Source organism: Zootoca vivipara, chromosome 1 (genome assembly GCF_965207765.1).
Source record: "Zootoca vivipara chromosome 1, rZooViv2.hap1.1, whole genome shotgun sequence".
Lineage (NCBI taxonomy): Eukaryota > Metazoa > Chordata > Lepidosauria > Squamata > Lacertidae > Zootoca > Zootoca vivipara.
The window spans coordinates 128,474,738-128,486,618 of NC_142582.1; the positions used below are offsets into that span (position 1 = coordinate 128,474,738).

The 11,881-nt window shown below is 47.2% G+C and overlaps 1 protein-coding gene across 22 annotated transcripts in view; it reads left to right on the top strand.

The window, feature by feature from the left end:
• KTN1 (kinectin 1) overlaps window positions 1-7,430 on the top strand; it is a 98,215-nt gene extending 90,785 nt beyond the window's left edge. For 12 of the 22 annotated variants that reach the window (XM_035103800.3, XM_060271031.2, XM_060271046.2 and 9 more), the window contains 5 exons: window positions 12-95; window positions 1,590-1,673; window positions 3,167-3,250; window positions 4,425-4,548; window positions 6,879-7,430. In XM_035103800.3, coding sequence (XP_034959691.2) covers window positions 12-95; window positions 1,590-1,673; window positions 3,167-3,250; window positions 4,425-4,548; window positions 6,879-6,883 — 381 coding nt within the window. In that variant the 3' untranslated portion in view covers window positions 6,884-7,430. The remainder of the gene's footprint in view (window positions 1-11; window positions 96-1,589; window positions 1,674-3,166; window positions 3,251-4,424; window positions 4,549-6,878) is intronic. The other 10 variants (XM_060271034.2, XM_060271043.2, XM_088674466.1 and 7 more) reach the window with 1 other exon arrangement.
• The last annotated feature ends 4,451 nt before the right edge of the window (window positions 7,431-11,881 follow it).

The following is an 11,881-nucleotide window of genomic DNA, read 5'->3' on the forward strand; positions in this document are numbered from 1 at the left end:
CTTCATTTCAGCTCAAAGATCTGTTGACTGAATTGCAGAAAAAACTTGATGACTCATATTCTGAAGCAGTAAGGCAGAATGAAGAGTTAAATTTGGTAAGAGGCCTGTCCTCCTCCGCTGAATACTGCTTACTCCAAAGCGGAGGGAACCTTTCTGAATCCTGTCTTGTCTGCTAACCACTCCAGCTCAGCCTTTGTCTGCTTCAACCACTTTTACAGCCCTTTCCCTGCCTCTTAATAACAACATCAAGTGTGTTTGCTGCTCCCTCCGGCCCTTTTTGCCTAAAGCCTTAACGCTTTCGATGGTTTGTGAATTCAGAAGCCTGCTTTCTCGAAACGCAGAGGGTCTTGGCTACAGGTGTGGAAAGTGCTGCTTTGCCTCAATTCGGTGCTGGGTGGAGCTGTGAGACGAAAACGGGAGTGTCTGCTTTTAGGCTGCACCTTTTCCCTTGAAGGAAGTCCCAGTTTCTGGAAGGTGAAACTGGACAGTTTTTGTATTTGCTTACAAAGAGGTTAAAGCAGGCAAGGGACACAGAATGTGGCATAATGTAGCTTACTAGCTTGAGGAAGGAGTAGTCTTTCTGCCCTTCGAGTGCAATGTACGTTCTTAAAGACAGGAGAGGGAAGCACTAGGTGCCCCAGAGAGAGACTGGTCAGTCTCATACTGGTCCTATGAGCCACTGTCTATTGGGCATAGAAAAGAAACCAGACCAGCCTGCCTTTGCTGAAGCTTCTGGCATTATGGAATTTATTCGTATATTTAACTCTCCAGCTGAACTGCGTCCAGCTGGGTTGCTGTGAGTTTCCCAGAACCCAAAACGAAAGTTTGAGCATCACCAAGGATCACGTGGAATAGGAAAATGTCATTAAAAACGGTGACTTCCTCCCATCCTGTCATTCTTGGGTGAAAGTGGTTTCACCTTTATGTCTCTCCACGTGCAAAGACCTGTATTAGGTGTCATATTTGAAAAACTCTTAAAATTACCAGGTACTTAATGATTACAATCTTTTGGGGGTACTGCTTTTTTGGTGAGACCAGGCTATTTTGGATGCCCTTGAGTAAAATTATGAAGATATCAGATGGCTAGCTCAGAGGGGTAGCCTGTGAGTTCCCTGGAAGAAAATGGGAGAAAGGTTGTGTGTCAATGGCTTTAGTCAACTTGCTGTTCCTCAGGACTTTTAACTAGCTGTTCCCAACCTTGTGGCTTCCAAATGTTTTGGTTTAAGGCTGATCTGTGGAACTGATCTGTGGAGCAGATACTCACTTGTGAAAAGCTTTGTGCAAATGCCCTGATAAGGCTGGTGAGGCTTGGATAACATATCCATTTAGAATTTTCTCACTGATTCTAACCTATAGTTAGTTACCTGTAGCTTTCTGTAGTTGTTCTTTTTCATCTGTCTTGCAGATGGACTCACTTTGCTGCCCAACTCTCCTTGTAGTACATGTTTGATGACTAATCTTCACTCTTCCTTCTCGTGTGTGTGTGTGTGTGTGTGTGTGTGTGTGTGTTTATACTTGTAGCCACCTCTTATTCCCTTGCTCTCACCCAAGAGGGATGTGCTCAACTGGCTTTGTCTTATCTGTTGCAGCTGAAAACCCAGTTGAACGAGACTTTATCCAAACTCAAAACTGATCAGAGCGAGAGGCAGAAACTAGCAGTTGACTTGCCTAAGGTAAGGAACTGGTCTCTAAGTGGTCTAGGGGTGCTCAAAGATACAGTGTTTTGTTGCTTGGGGCCCAACTGCAGCCTGTGTCACACAGTGTTTTCCTCTAGCTTAAGTTACTGTGCCAGTTATGGCTCTCCCTCGCAGACAGAGGAGTCCCGGTCACAGTTATCTATCCTTTGCCAACCTCTAGGCTACGCTGTTGCAGTGTGTTTCCTGTGGGGCTTCTTTTTTAAGGCTATTCAGAAAAGCCTTTCCAAAATGCTGCTTCGAGGTTATGAACAAGGGATGGGCTGTTGGGAACATAGCTCACCTGTTCTCCAACAGCTTCTCTAACCCCAGGTCTGTTTCCCCGAGAACAATTAGCTCAGCTGGTTAGAGCATAGTGCTGATAACGCCAAGGTTGCAGGTTCGATCCTCATATGGACAGCTGCATATTCCTGCATTGGAGGGGGTTGGACTAGATGATCCTTGGGGTACCTTTATGATTCCATTCCATTCTAATTTAAAGTCATTGTGCTTATTTTTAAAGCCCTGTTTTATCCCATCTGCCGTGTCAAACTTTCTCTGCATTAGGATGGTGTCTTGAAAAGCTTATCTGGTGTGCGTCTCCCTTTCAGAAATTAGGCAGGATGTGACTCCCTTTCAGAAATTAGGCAGGTGTTGTGGAGCCAACACCTCTGTCTTTACAGCACCAGGCAAAGACTTCTTAATCTCTGGCTATTTATGGGTTTTTCTGGCTGCTGTGATCTTAGGCTGCTTGTGATGCCATTTTGCTGACTTCTTTGGCTGCCTCGAGAGCATTTGTGAAGAAGGGTGAAAGCATCGCCTAGAGCACCTCCCTTTCAGATGCCCAGATGGACACTTGCATCGCCCTGTATTTGTGCAGCTTGTGAGATTGTGACTCACAGAAAGTGCTTGTCCAGGGATGCTCAAGAGGGAGCCATAGCCACTCCTGGATTCCTGATTTAAGCGAGCCCACATGACGCCTGTGTTTGGAAGCACATCTGTTGCATCCATGCTTCATATTTTCAAATACTGCATTATAAGTCCCTAGCCCACAAAAACAGTCATCAGCATTCTGGTTTTTTCATCCTGACCTGGAAATTCTCTGTTTCCCAACCTTAGTAGCTCACAGTGATATCTGGTGTTTTACTATTTCAACAAGCCTTCCGCACGGAGGTCTTTATCGCAGTTGGTGTCCGTGTTGAATTGAGTTGATTCTGTTCTTGTCTACACACACACACAGTGTTTATACATGGAATTGTTTTACCTGCTTTTATATGTGTATCTGTTTTTTAGATGTTTATATTATATTGTTAATCACTTCGCACACAGTGTTTATACATGGAATTGTTTTACCTGCTTTTATATGTGTATCTGTTTTTTAGATGTTTTCATTATATTGTTAATCACTTCGGGGCGCCTAACAACAGGAAGAAATTCCTAAACGAAACGCACAATAATACTCAAAGTATTTCCTCTGCTGCTTCTCCCTTAAGGCCCAGGAATCGCTCGTTACTCTAGAAAGGGAAATAGGAAAAGCCGCAGGGGACACCAATGTGATTGAGAACAGTGACGTCTCGGTGAGTGTTACCTTGGGCACATAAAACGCCATATGATGCGCAGGCATTACCAGAATCCTTCAGCAGCAGCTTCGCTGGTGTGTGTGTGTATATGTGTGTGTGTGTGGCCAAATGGCTGTATTTGGCTACCAGCCGGAATGAATTGTTGCTTAATCCAGCTCTGTAGGGTCCTGCCTGCATGGCACTTTTGCAGAGATCCTGGAAGATGTAATGTTCATTAAAGGGCAGAGCCAATTAGCCATGGGCTCAGAGCGCCTCTTCGCACTCCTCTCTGCCTAGACATTGCCCATGTTTTTCTCTTTCTGCTTTTGAACAGCTGCTAACGGGGAATCCTAGTCCCAGCCCGTTCCACGTCACTTTACGACTGGGTGGCCCAGCGCAGTGTGTTTGTGTCAGGCTGTTGAGGCCCGTGGTGGTTGGAGGGCCACTTTCAGAGATCTGAAGGTGGCACGCAGCACTGTATTTTTGTGTGTGTGGTTCGCAACTCTGGATGAATGGAACGAAGGCCAAGTGCTGCTCTGTCCCACCAGCAGGTGGCAGGGCAGCTGCGTATTGGAAGGCCCAACTCATTTCTAACCAAAGGTAGTTTTCCCCTCCCGGTTGCAAATTATACCAAGTCAGAACCTAATACGAAGGAACCTAGGGGCCTTTTGCCCTAGGGGCTTCTTGCTGCGTCTGGGCTGTTCCGCTTTGAATTGCAGGGGGGGGGGGTTACAGGAGCGAATGACCCTCCGTTAAAAATAAACCAATCCACACACATAGAATAGTAGCATGCCAGGGGAGAGCAGTTCTATCCCATCCTTACTCCCCTGGCATGCTAGTTCTCGGTGCAGAGGGACTTTTTATTTTCTTTTTCTTTTTGTACAGTGGACCTGAGAGTGTCCTTGCCCTGCTGTGTCCTGGGGGGATCACTTGGGGAACAGAAGGGAGACCGTCAGCCTGCCTTGCTCTTCGTTCTGTTCCAGAGGAGGGGCTTCACCCTTTCGTTACGTGTTATGAGATGTCTTAAGTGGTGCAGCCTTGGGCATGGCAAACCCCTTCAGCCTCTCGCTGATTGCCTACCTTGCACTCTAAAATTCAGTGTTAAATCTCCCCACCTGCCCACTCTCAAGCTGTTCCGCCCACCGCGACTCCTCTTTGCTAACTGCTTTCTCTCCCCTCCTTTCCCCTCTAGGCAGGGCCCGATAAAAGCCTCAACGTAGCCATGAGTCTGAGCCAGGATGTTGCCCATCTCAAGAAACTGCTTGCGTCAGTCAGCCAACTGCTTGCGAAAGGAAAAGAACACTACCAGCTACTAGGTAGGAGAGTTCCCAGGGAGGGTCACCACCTGCATTTCCTGGGGGTGGGCAAAAAGCAGGGCCGGCCCACCCATGAGGTGGAGTAGAGCAGCTGCCTTGGGCAGTGGAATACCACAGGGTGGTACACCCGCAGGCGCCCTGCCTGCCGCTGTTGCTGCCGAGGTTTTGTGGCGGTGGTAGCTTCCAGCAAGGTTTTGTGAGATTTCATGGAACTCTTGTGAGATATAACGAGATCTTGCCGGAAGCCGTCCCCACTGCACAACTCTGGTAAGCAAGGCTGCAGCAGGAGTGGCACCGTTCCCTTTCACCTCAGGCGGCAAAACAGGACAGGCTGTCCCTGGTAAAAAGAAGAGCTTTGGGAGACCAGGCAGCAGAATGAAGTGGCATAGAGTGGAATGTAGCATCTCAGGGCCGCAGTTGAGTTGACACCATTGTTAAAGGCTCCCTAATATAAAACAGCACATCAGAAGAAGAGGTTTGAGACAAGACCATTCCCATCTGTTAAAGCGAAAAGCTTCTCAGGAAGAATGCTGTGTGTGTGTGCGTGTTACATATAAGAATATTTTCCTCACGGTCTAAAGTGGTACAGTCCTCTTGACCCCCTTACGATTCAGCTGTGTTGTTGTTTTTGCATGTGTAGGCTAGACCTAAGTGCCTCCACATCCTGAGTCTGGTCTGATCATGTTGAGTTGAAAATAATTTCTTCCTCTAGTTAAACTGCCAAGGGGTCCTGGGAGATGGGCTGCTTCCCATTTGTGCAGCTTGACTCGCTTGCAGGAGCCACTTGGACAGTTAAAGCTGCAGCTTGTGACTCTCGCCTTTCTGGACAGAACATCCCACAGGGCTTTCCCAGCTGTGACTTTTGTGGGCTGCTCCCATAGACTCAAAATCAATTCCGAGGAAGGATTATTATTATTATTATTATTTATACCCCGCCCATCTGGCCGGGTTTCTCCCGCCACTCTGGGCAGCTTCCAACAAATACCAAAATACATTAAAATATCACAGATTAAAAACTTCCCTAAACAGGGCTGCCTTTAGGTGCTTTCTAAATGTCAGGTAGTTGTTTATCTCTTTGACCTCTGATGGGAGGGCGTTCCACAGGGCGGGCGCCACTACCGAGAAGGCCCTCTGCCTGGTTCCCTGTAGCTTTGCTTCTCGCAGTGAGGGTACCGCCAGAAGGCCCTCGGCGCTGGACCTCAGTGTCGGGGCTGAACAATGGGGGTGGAGACGCTCCTTCAGGTATATAGGACCGAGGCCGTCATGCCTGTTGTGATCTTGGGATCACACAACTCCTTTTAAGTTCCATTTGCAAACACACGACTTTGATAGTTCAGTTCACGACAGTCTGGGATTGTGAATTTTTGGCTTTCTGAATATGCTGTTTAAGATAATAATAATAATAATAATAATAATAATAATAATAATAATATGCAGCCCATCTGACTGGGTTGCCCCGGCCACTCTGGGCGGCTCCCAGCAAAATATAAAAAACACAGTGAAGTATGTTTAGAAAAGTTTTGAAATGCCACTTTTGAGTTCCAATGTGTGTTAGCTCTGAATATTCAGAGGGTTTTGAATTTGAGCTTATTGTGCCTTTTCCCTCCCCTATTTAAAAAAATCCTGATTCCTATTTTTAAAAACTTCAAAGGCTTCTGGATATTTATTTATTTGGGGTTTTTTTGCCCTTCACCATAGGATTCCAGGCCGGGTTACAACGGTACCATATACTATGATAATAGGCAGATACAATCATTAACAATTTATAAAACAAGTAAAAACAGTTCCAAATGGAACAGAGCAGTATAAAGTCAACCAAAGAGGTAGGGCCCACAAAATGAAATAGCTCTGCTTCAATAAGGAGGCGTACCTTTAGAATATGGTGTTGCCTCTGTTGGCTTTTCAGTGCTACTAAAGACCTACTAAAGAAGACTGTTTAAGTAGAGACCTTTTCAAGGTCCCCCTCCGCATTGCAGATTTTTGGGGGTTTTTTTAGGTGCTTTATGGTTTGTGTGTTTGCTGCCCTGGGTTCCTTTGGGCGAAAGGGTGGGAATATAAATTTAATAAATAAATGAAATAATATGGCGAAAGTTTGTACAGTGAAGATGTTTGGGTGCCCCTCTTTGGGGAAGGAGTTCCACTGTTTATGAACTGGCGCAGTGAAAGCTTGGGCTGCCATTTCTCGCTTTATTTTTCTTCTATTTGGAGTTTATTTCAGTTTATAAAAACAATTTTTTAAAAAAAGTATTTTGCAATAGCTACTTTCTCATGCACCCCCCAGGCTTACCTTACCTTACCTTTCTTTTCTTTTGTTTCTTCTTCTTTTGCAGAATGAAATCATGGGGAGACCGTTAATTTGGGGGTAGCAGAAGGCACTGTATTTTATATTTTGCCAAATTAAAGCCTTATTTATGTGTTCACAACCCTTTCTACTTCGTCAAACACTGAACAGAGTTTTGTCTTTTCTACTCCTTGTTAGACTACTGATTTAAACAAGATGATGAAGAAGAAGACTCTGCAGACACCTCCAGAGTTTAGTTTTATAATAAATAAATAAATAAACAAAACAGTTTGGATAAATTAGAGCTTTACATTCCTGGAGCCTACAGTGAACGTATAACCTCTTGTCTTTACTATGCTCAGTAAACTTGTTCAGACACACCCACCTGACGTGGTAACAGCAGCAGCAAACAGTAACGTTTTAATACTGACAGTCTACACTGTTTTACTTAGATACATTTCGGGGAGTAGCGGCCTCTGACTTCCACCTTCAATTAAACACTCCTCCCCTCCCCTTCTCTCCCCTGCCCCCTTTTTTTGGTTGCTAATGTAATCAGTTTTTGTAATGGTGTCGGCGAATAAAGGGATGCTTATTACTCAGACTGTAGTGTTGCGTGTTTGATTTGTGACTGGAGTGAGCCAGCAATAAATCACACAGGGAGTTAACCCTGTATTAGCAAAAACACGATCTGTACAGGAGTGTCAGGCCTAATGAGCACAGCAACTCATCTCTGGCAGGTCTTGCCCCCATGAAGCAGTTGCTGAGACTGAAGGTCCCTGTCTCCCCACAGCTGCCTAAGTCCCCTCCTCTCCAGGGTTTCCCCAAGCAATCTGAGACTGTGCCTATGTGAAGCTAACTTCACCTCTACCCTGTTCACTCCTCTGCTGGTTCTGGGAAACCAGGGGGAGGGGAGCTTGTGGCAGCAGGAGGGGGAGACACCTGTGCCTCTTCCCCAGTTGGACTTATCTCTGCCGCTTGGCCTCCTGTCCGGCTTCAGCTTCTGCCCCTGAATCTGGACTTCTTTTTTTAACCACAGACTTCCCATGCTCGCTCAGCCCTGTTACCTGAGCTTCTGACATCTCCTCTCCCCAGTCTTCTCCCTCTGACCACTCATCACTGTCTCCCACCACCAATCCCCTGGCTCTGAGGAGCCTTCTTCCCTTGGCAGTTCCCCAGCTGGTTCCTCCCACCTTTCCTCTGCGTCCAACCAGTCTGGGATTTCCTGGAGGAAGCTGGCACCTGCCAAGTCGCAGTGCGCATAAGAACATCAGAAGACAGCCCTTCGGGATCAGGTCAGTGGCCCATCTAGAAGAGCATCCAGTTCTCACAGTGGCAAACCTCATGCCTGTGGGAATCCATCAAGCAGGACCTGCGGACAAGACAACTTCCTCCTCCCGTGGCTCCCAGCAGCTGGGATTCAGAAGCGTTGCTGCCTCCAGCCATGGATGAGTGCAGAGAGCACCACAGGTTCGCGGGGAACCCCTTTGTAGACGACCTGATTCTGGGTCAAGGTTTCGGATGTAGCAGAGCAGCTCCTTTGCGGCGATCTATGGAAAGTCAGCCCTCGACACAAGTGATTGTTTATCCGACACACAAATAAACTTGCAGTGAACCTTGGTTAAGCTGATGCCATGACAACGTCAGGAGCAGCTCTGCTGGATCAGCCAAAGGGCTTATTTAGTTCAGCGTCTTCTTTTCCCCAATGGCCAGCCAGATGCCGAAATCTGGAATGGCCAAACAAGACATGAACGCAACAGTCCTCTCTGTTTCTTCAGCTGCTGCTGTTCCGAGTCGTGCTGGCTATCCGCAGCCTTCATGACTAGAAGCCAGATGTATGTAGCTTTATCCTCCACGTGTTTGTTTAATCTTCTAAAGCCATCTAACCCAGGGTTGCCCACACCTGGGTCTCCAGCTGTTTTTGGACTACAACTCCCATCATCTCTAGCTCGCAGGACCAGTGGTCAAGGCTGATGGGAACTGTATTCTCCACAAGAGGTCCAGAGGGTGGCAACACAAGAACAGGCCTTCTCTGCAGTGGCTCCCCATTCATGGAATGCTCTCCCCAGGGAGGTTCACCTGGCGCCTTCATTGTACACCATTAGGTGCCAGGCAGAAACGTTCCTCTTTAACCAGCCCTTTGGCTGACTGACATTCAGTGCCCTTTTAGAATGTGTGTGTTATTAGGTGGTTCTTGTTTTTATTTTGATTTATGTGTTTTGTGTTTTTATATTGTGATTTTATCCTGTGAACTGCCCTGAGACATGCGGGTATAGGGCGGTATACAAATTTAAATAATAATAATAATAATAATAATAATAATAATAATACTGTAATAATAGTCTAAAAACAGCTGGAGACCCAAGTTTGGAAAGCCCTGTTCTAACCCAACAGCAAGCACCATGACTTGCGATTGCAAATTCCATAGTTCAGCTGCGTGAAAATGACTTGCTTCTGCCTCTCCTGTAGTTCTAAGTTTTTTTGCGGGAGGGAGAAGACAAACTTACCACCACTTTCTCTCTTCTCTACACAACGCAGACCACATTTCCCCCACAAACTAACCCCATTTAAACATATTGTAACAGGTGGCGCTGTGGGTTAAACCACAGAGCCTAGGGCTTGCTGATCAGAAGGTTGGCGCTTCGAATCCCTGTGATGGGGTGAGCTCCCGTTGCTTGGTCCCAGCTCCTGCCAACCTAGCAGTTCGAAAGCACGTCAAAATGCAAGTAGATAAATAGGAACCGCTACAGCGGGAAGGTAAACGGCGTTTCCGTGTGCTGCTCTGGTTCGCCAGATGTGGCTGTCATGCTGGCCACATGACCTGGAAGCTGTACGCCGGCTCCCTCGGCCAATAATGCGAGATGAGCGCGCAACCCCAGAGTCGGTCATGACTGGACCTAATGGTCAGGGGTACCTTTACCTTTACCTTTACCCTTCCCTCATAAGGCAGTTTCTCCATCCTACTGATCACTTCACCTGGACCTTTTCCTGCTCTACGGTAGCCCTTTTGAGGTGTGGCAGCCAGAACAGAACACAGTATTACAAGTTGTGTAGAGCAGTCCTTCCCAAACCTAACACACCCACCCGCCTAGACCACTTGGAAAATGGCCGAGGGTCTTACCGACTTGATGAGTTTTCTGCCTGTTGTTGCAGCTGCAATAAATAGGCTGTGCTAGATACCGTATGATTTCTAATTGCATTTTTATTGCTTCATTTGTTTTCTTACATAATGCATTCCAAATTCTTATAGGGCAGCATAACAACATAAGAAATAAAAGAAGCAATTAAAATACAATTGGAAACCACCATGGATAGTAAATGTAATGGGTGTGTTGTCTTCTATCTTCAACCACAAATCCACAGTTCTAGTTACAGGTAGATAGCCGTGTTGGTCTGACGTCGTCGAAACAAAATAAAAAAAATTCCTTCCAGCACGCAATGCGTCCGCAGAGAGTATGATTAGGCAGGGCACGGAGTTGTTGCCGAATTAAATTTATTTTTTAATATCTTCTGCATATCCAAATTAACTTAATTTGCTCATTTATTCATCTACTTTAAATATATACTGCAGGTTATTACAATAATCCTGCCAATGTTCTTATCCAGGGGTCCTCAAACTACAGGCTGTGGGCCTGATGTGGCCTGCCAGAGTTCTGAACCCAGCCCACCTGGCAGGGGCAAACGAAGCGGCGGCAAAGCGTTCTGACTGAACGCAACAAAAGCATTCGGCAATAGGGGCAGTACAGGATTCCTTCTGGTGTACCGACCTCCTCGCTGCACCAAGGATTCCCTGCCCGAGCTGCTTCAGGTCGTGGCGGATGTTCTCCTGGAGACACCTAGTTTGGTTGTCCTAGGGGACTTTAACATCCATGCCGACACGACCTTACAAGGAGCCGCTCGGGACTTCGTGGAAAGCATGGCCTCCATGGGGCTGTCCCTGAATAAGTCTGGCCCAACTCAAAGCCGTGGACATGCCTTGGACCTGGTGTTCACCTCTATGGATGTTGGTGATCTGACACTAAGCAAAAGCGAAACTAAAGAAGTGCCATGGTCAGATCACTACCTGGTGCAACTGGACTTCTCCGCGACCCTTCCCCTCTGCAGGGAGGTGGGACCTATCCGGATAGTCCGCCCCTGCCACTTAATGGATCCAAATGGTTTCCAGAGAGTGGTAGGGGATGCTTTATCCCATGTTGATGGCCTTTCAGCCGATTCCCTGGTAGCCCGCTGGAATGTGGAGTTAACCAGGGCTATTGACTGTCTGGCTCCGAAGCGCCCTCTCCGATTGCATGGAGCTTGGACAGCCCCGTGGTTTTCCCCAGAGCTGATGGCAATGAAACAATCACTGAGACGGCTAGAGCGCCAGTGGCGGATAATTCATTCTGAAGCTGACCGGACACGGGTTAGAGCTCAGTGTCGAGCCTACAAAGTGGTGGTAGTGACGGCGAAGAAGACTTTCTTCACCGCCTCTATTGCATCTGCAGAAAACAGCAGCAGGAGACTCTTTCAGGTGGTTTGCAATTTAGCGGAACCACCTGCTCCATCCGGGCCCAACATGATCTCCTGCAATGATATTGCAAAGTTTTTTGCAGATAAAGTCACTCAGATTCGGGAAAAGGTAGGCTCCACCGTGGGAGCAGGGCCAGGGCGAGGGAGTGCTAGAGTCCTGTCTGGTCAAATTGCGTGGGATCAGTTTAAATCTGTTACCTCTGAGGATGTGGACAGGCTGCTTGGACGAGTGAAACCAACCACCTGTCTCCTTGATCCTTGCCCATCCTGGCTTATAAAAGCTAGCCGGGAAGGGCTGGGTGATGGACTTTGCGGGGTGGTGAATGCTTCTCTCTGTGAGGGAGCCTTCCCACACCTGCTGAAAGAGGCGGTTATTAAACCGCTTCTTAAAAAACCATCTTTAGATGCGGCCAATATGGCCAACTATTGCCCAGTCTCAAACCTTCCATTCTTGGGCAAGGTGGTTGCTGAACAACTCCAGGCACGCCTGTAAGAAGCGGACCATTTGGATCCCTTCCAGTCGGTATTCAGGCCTCATCATGGGAC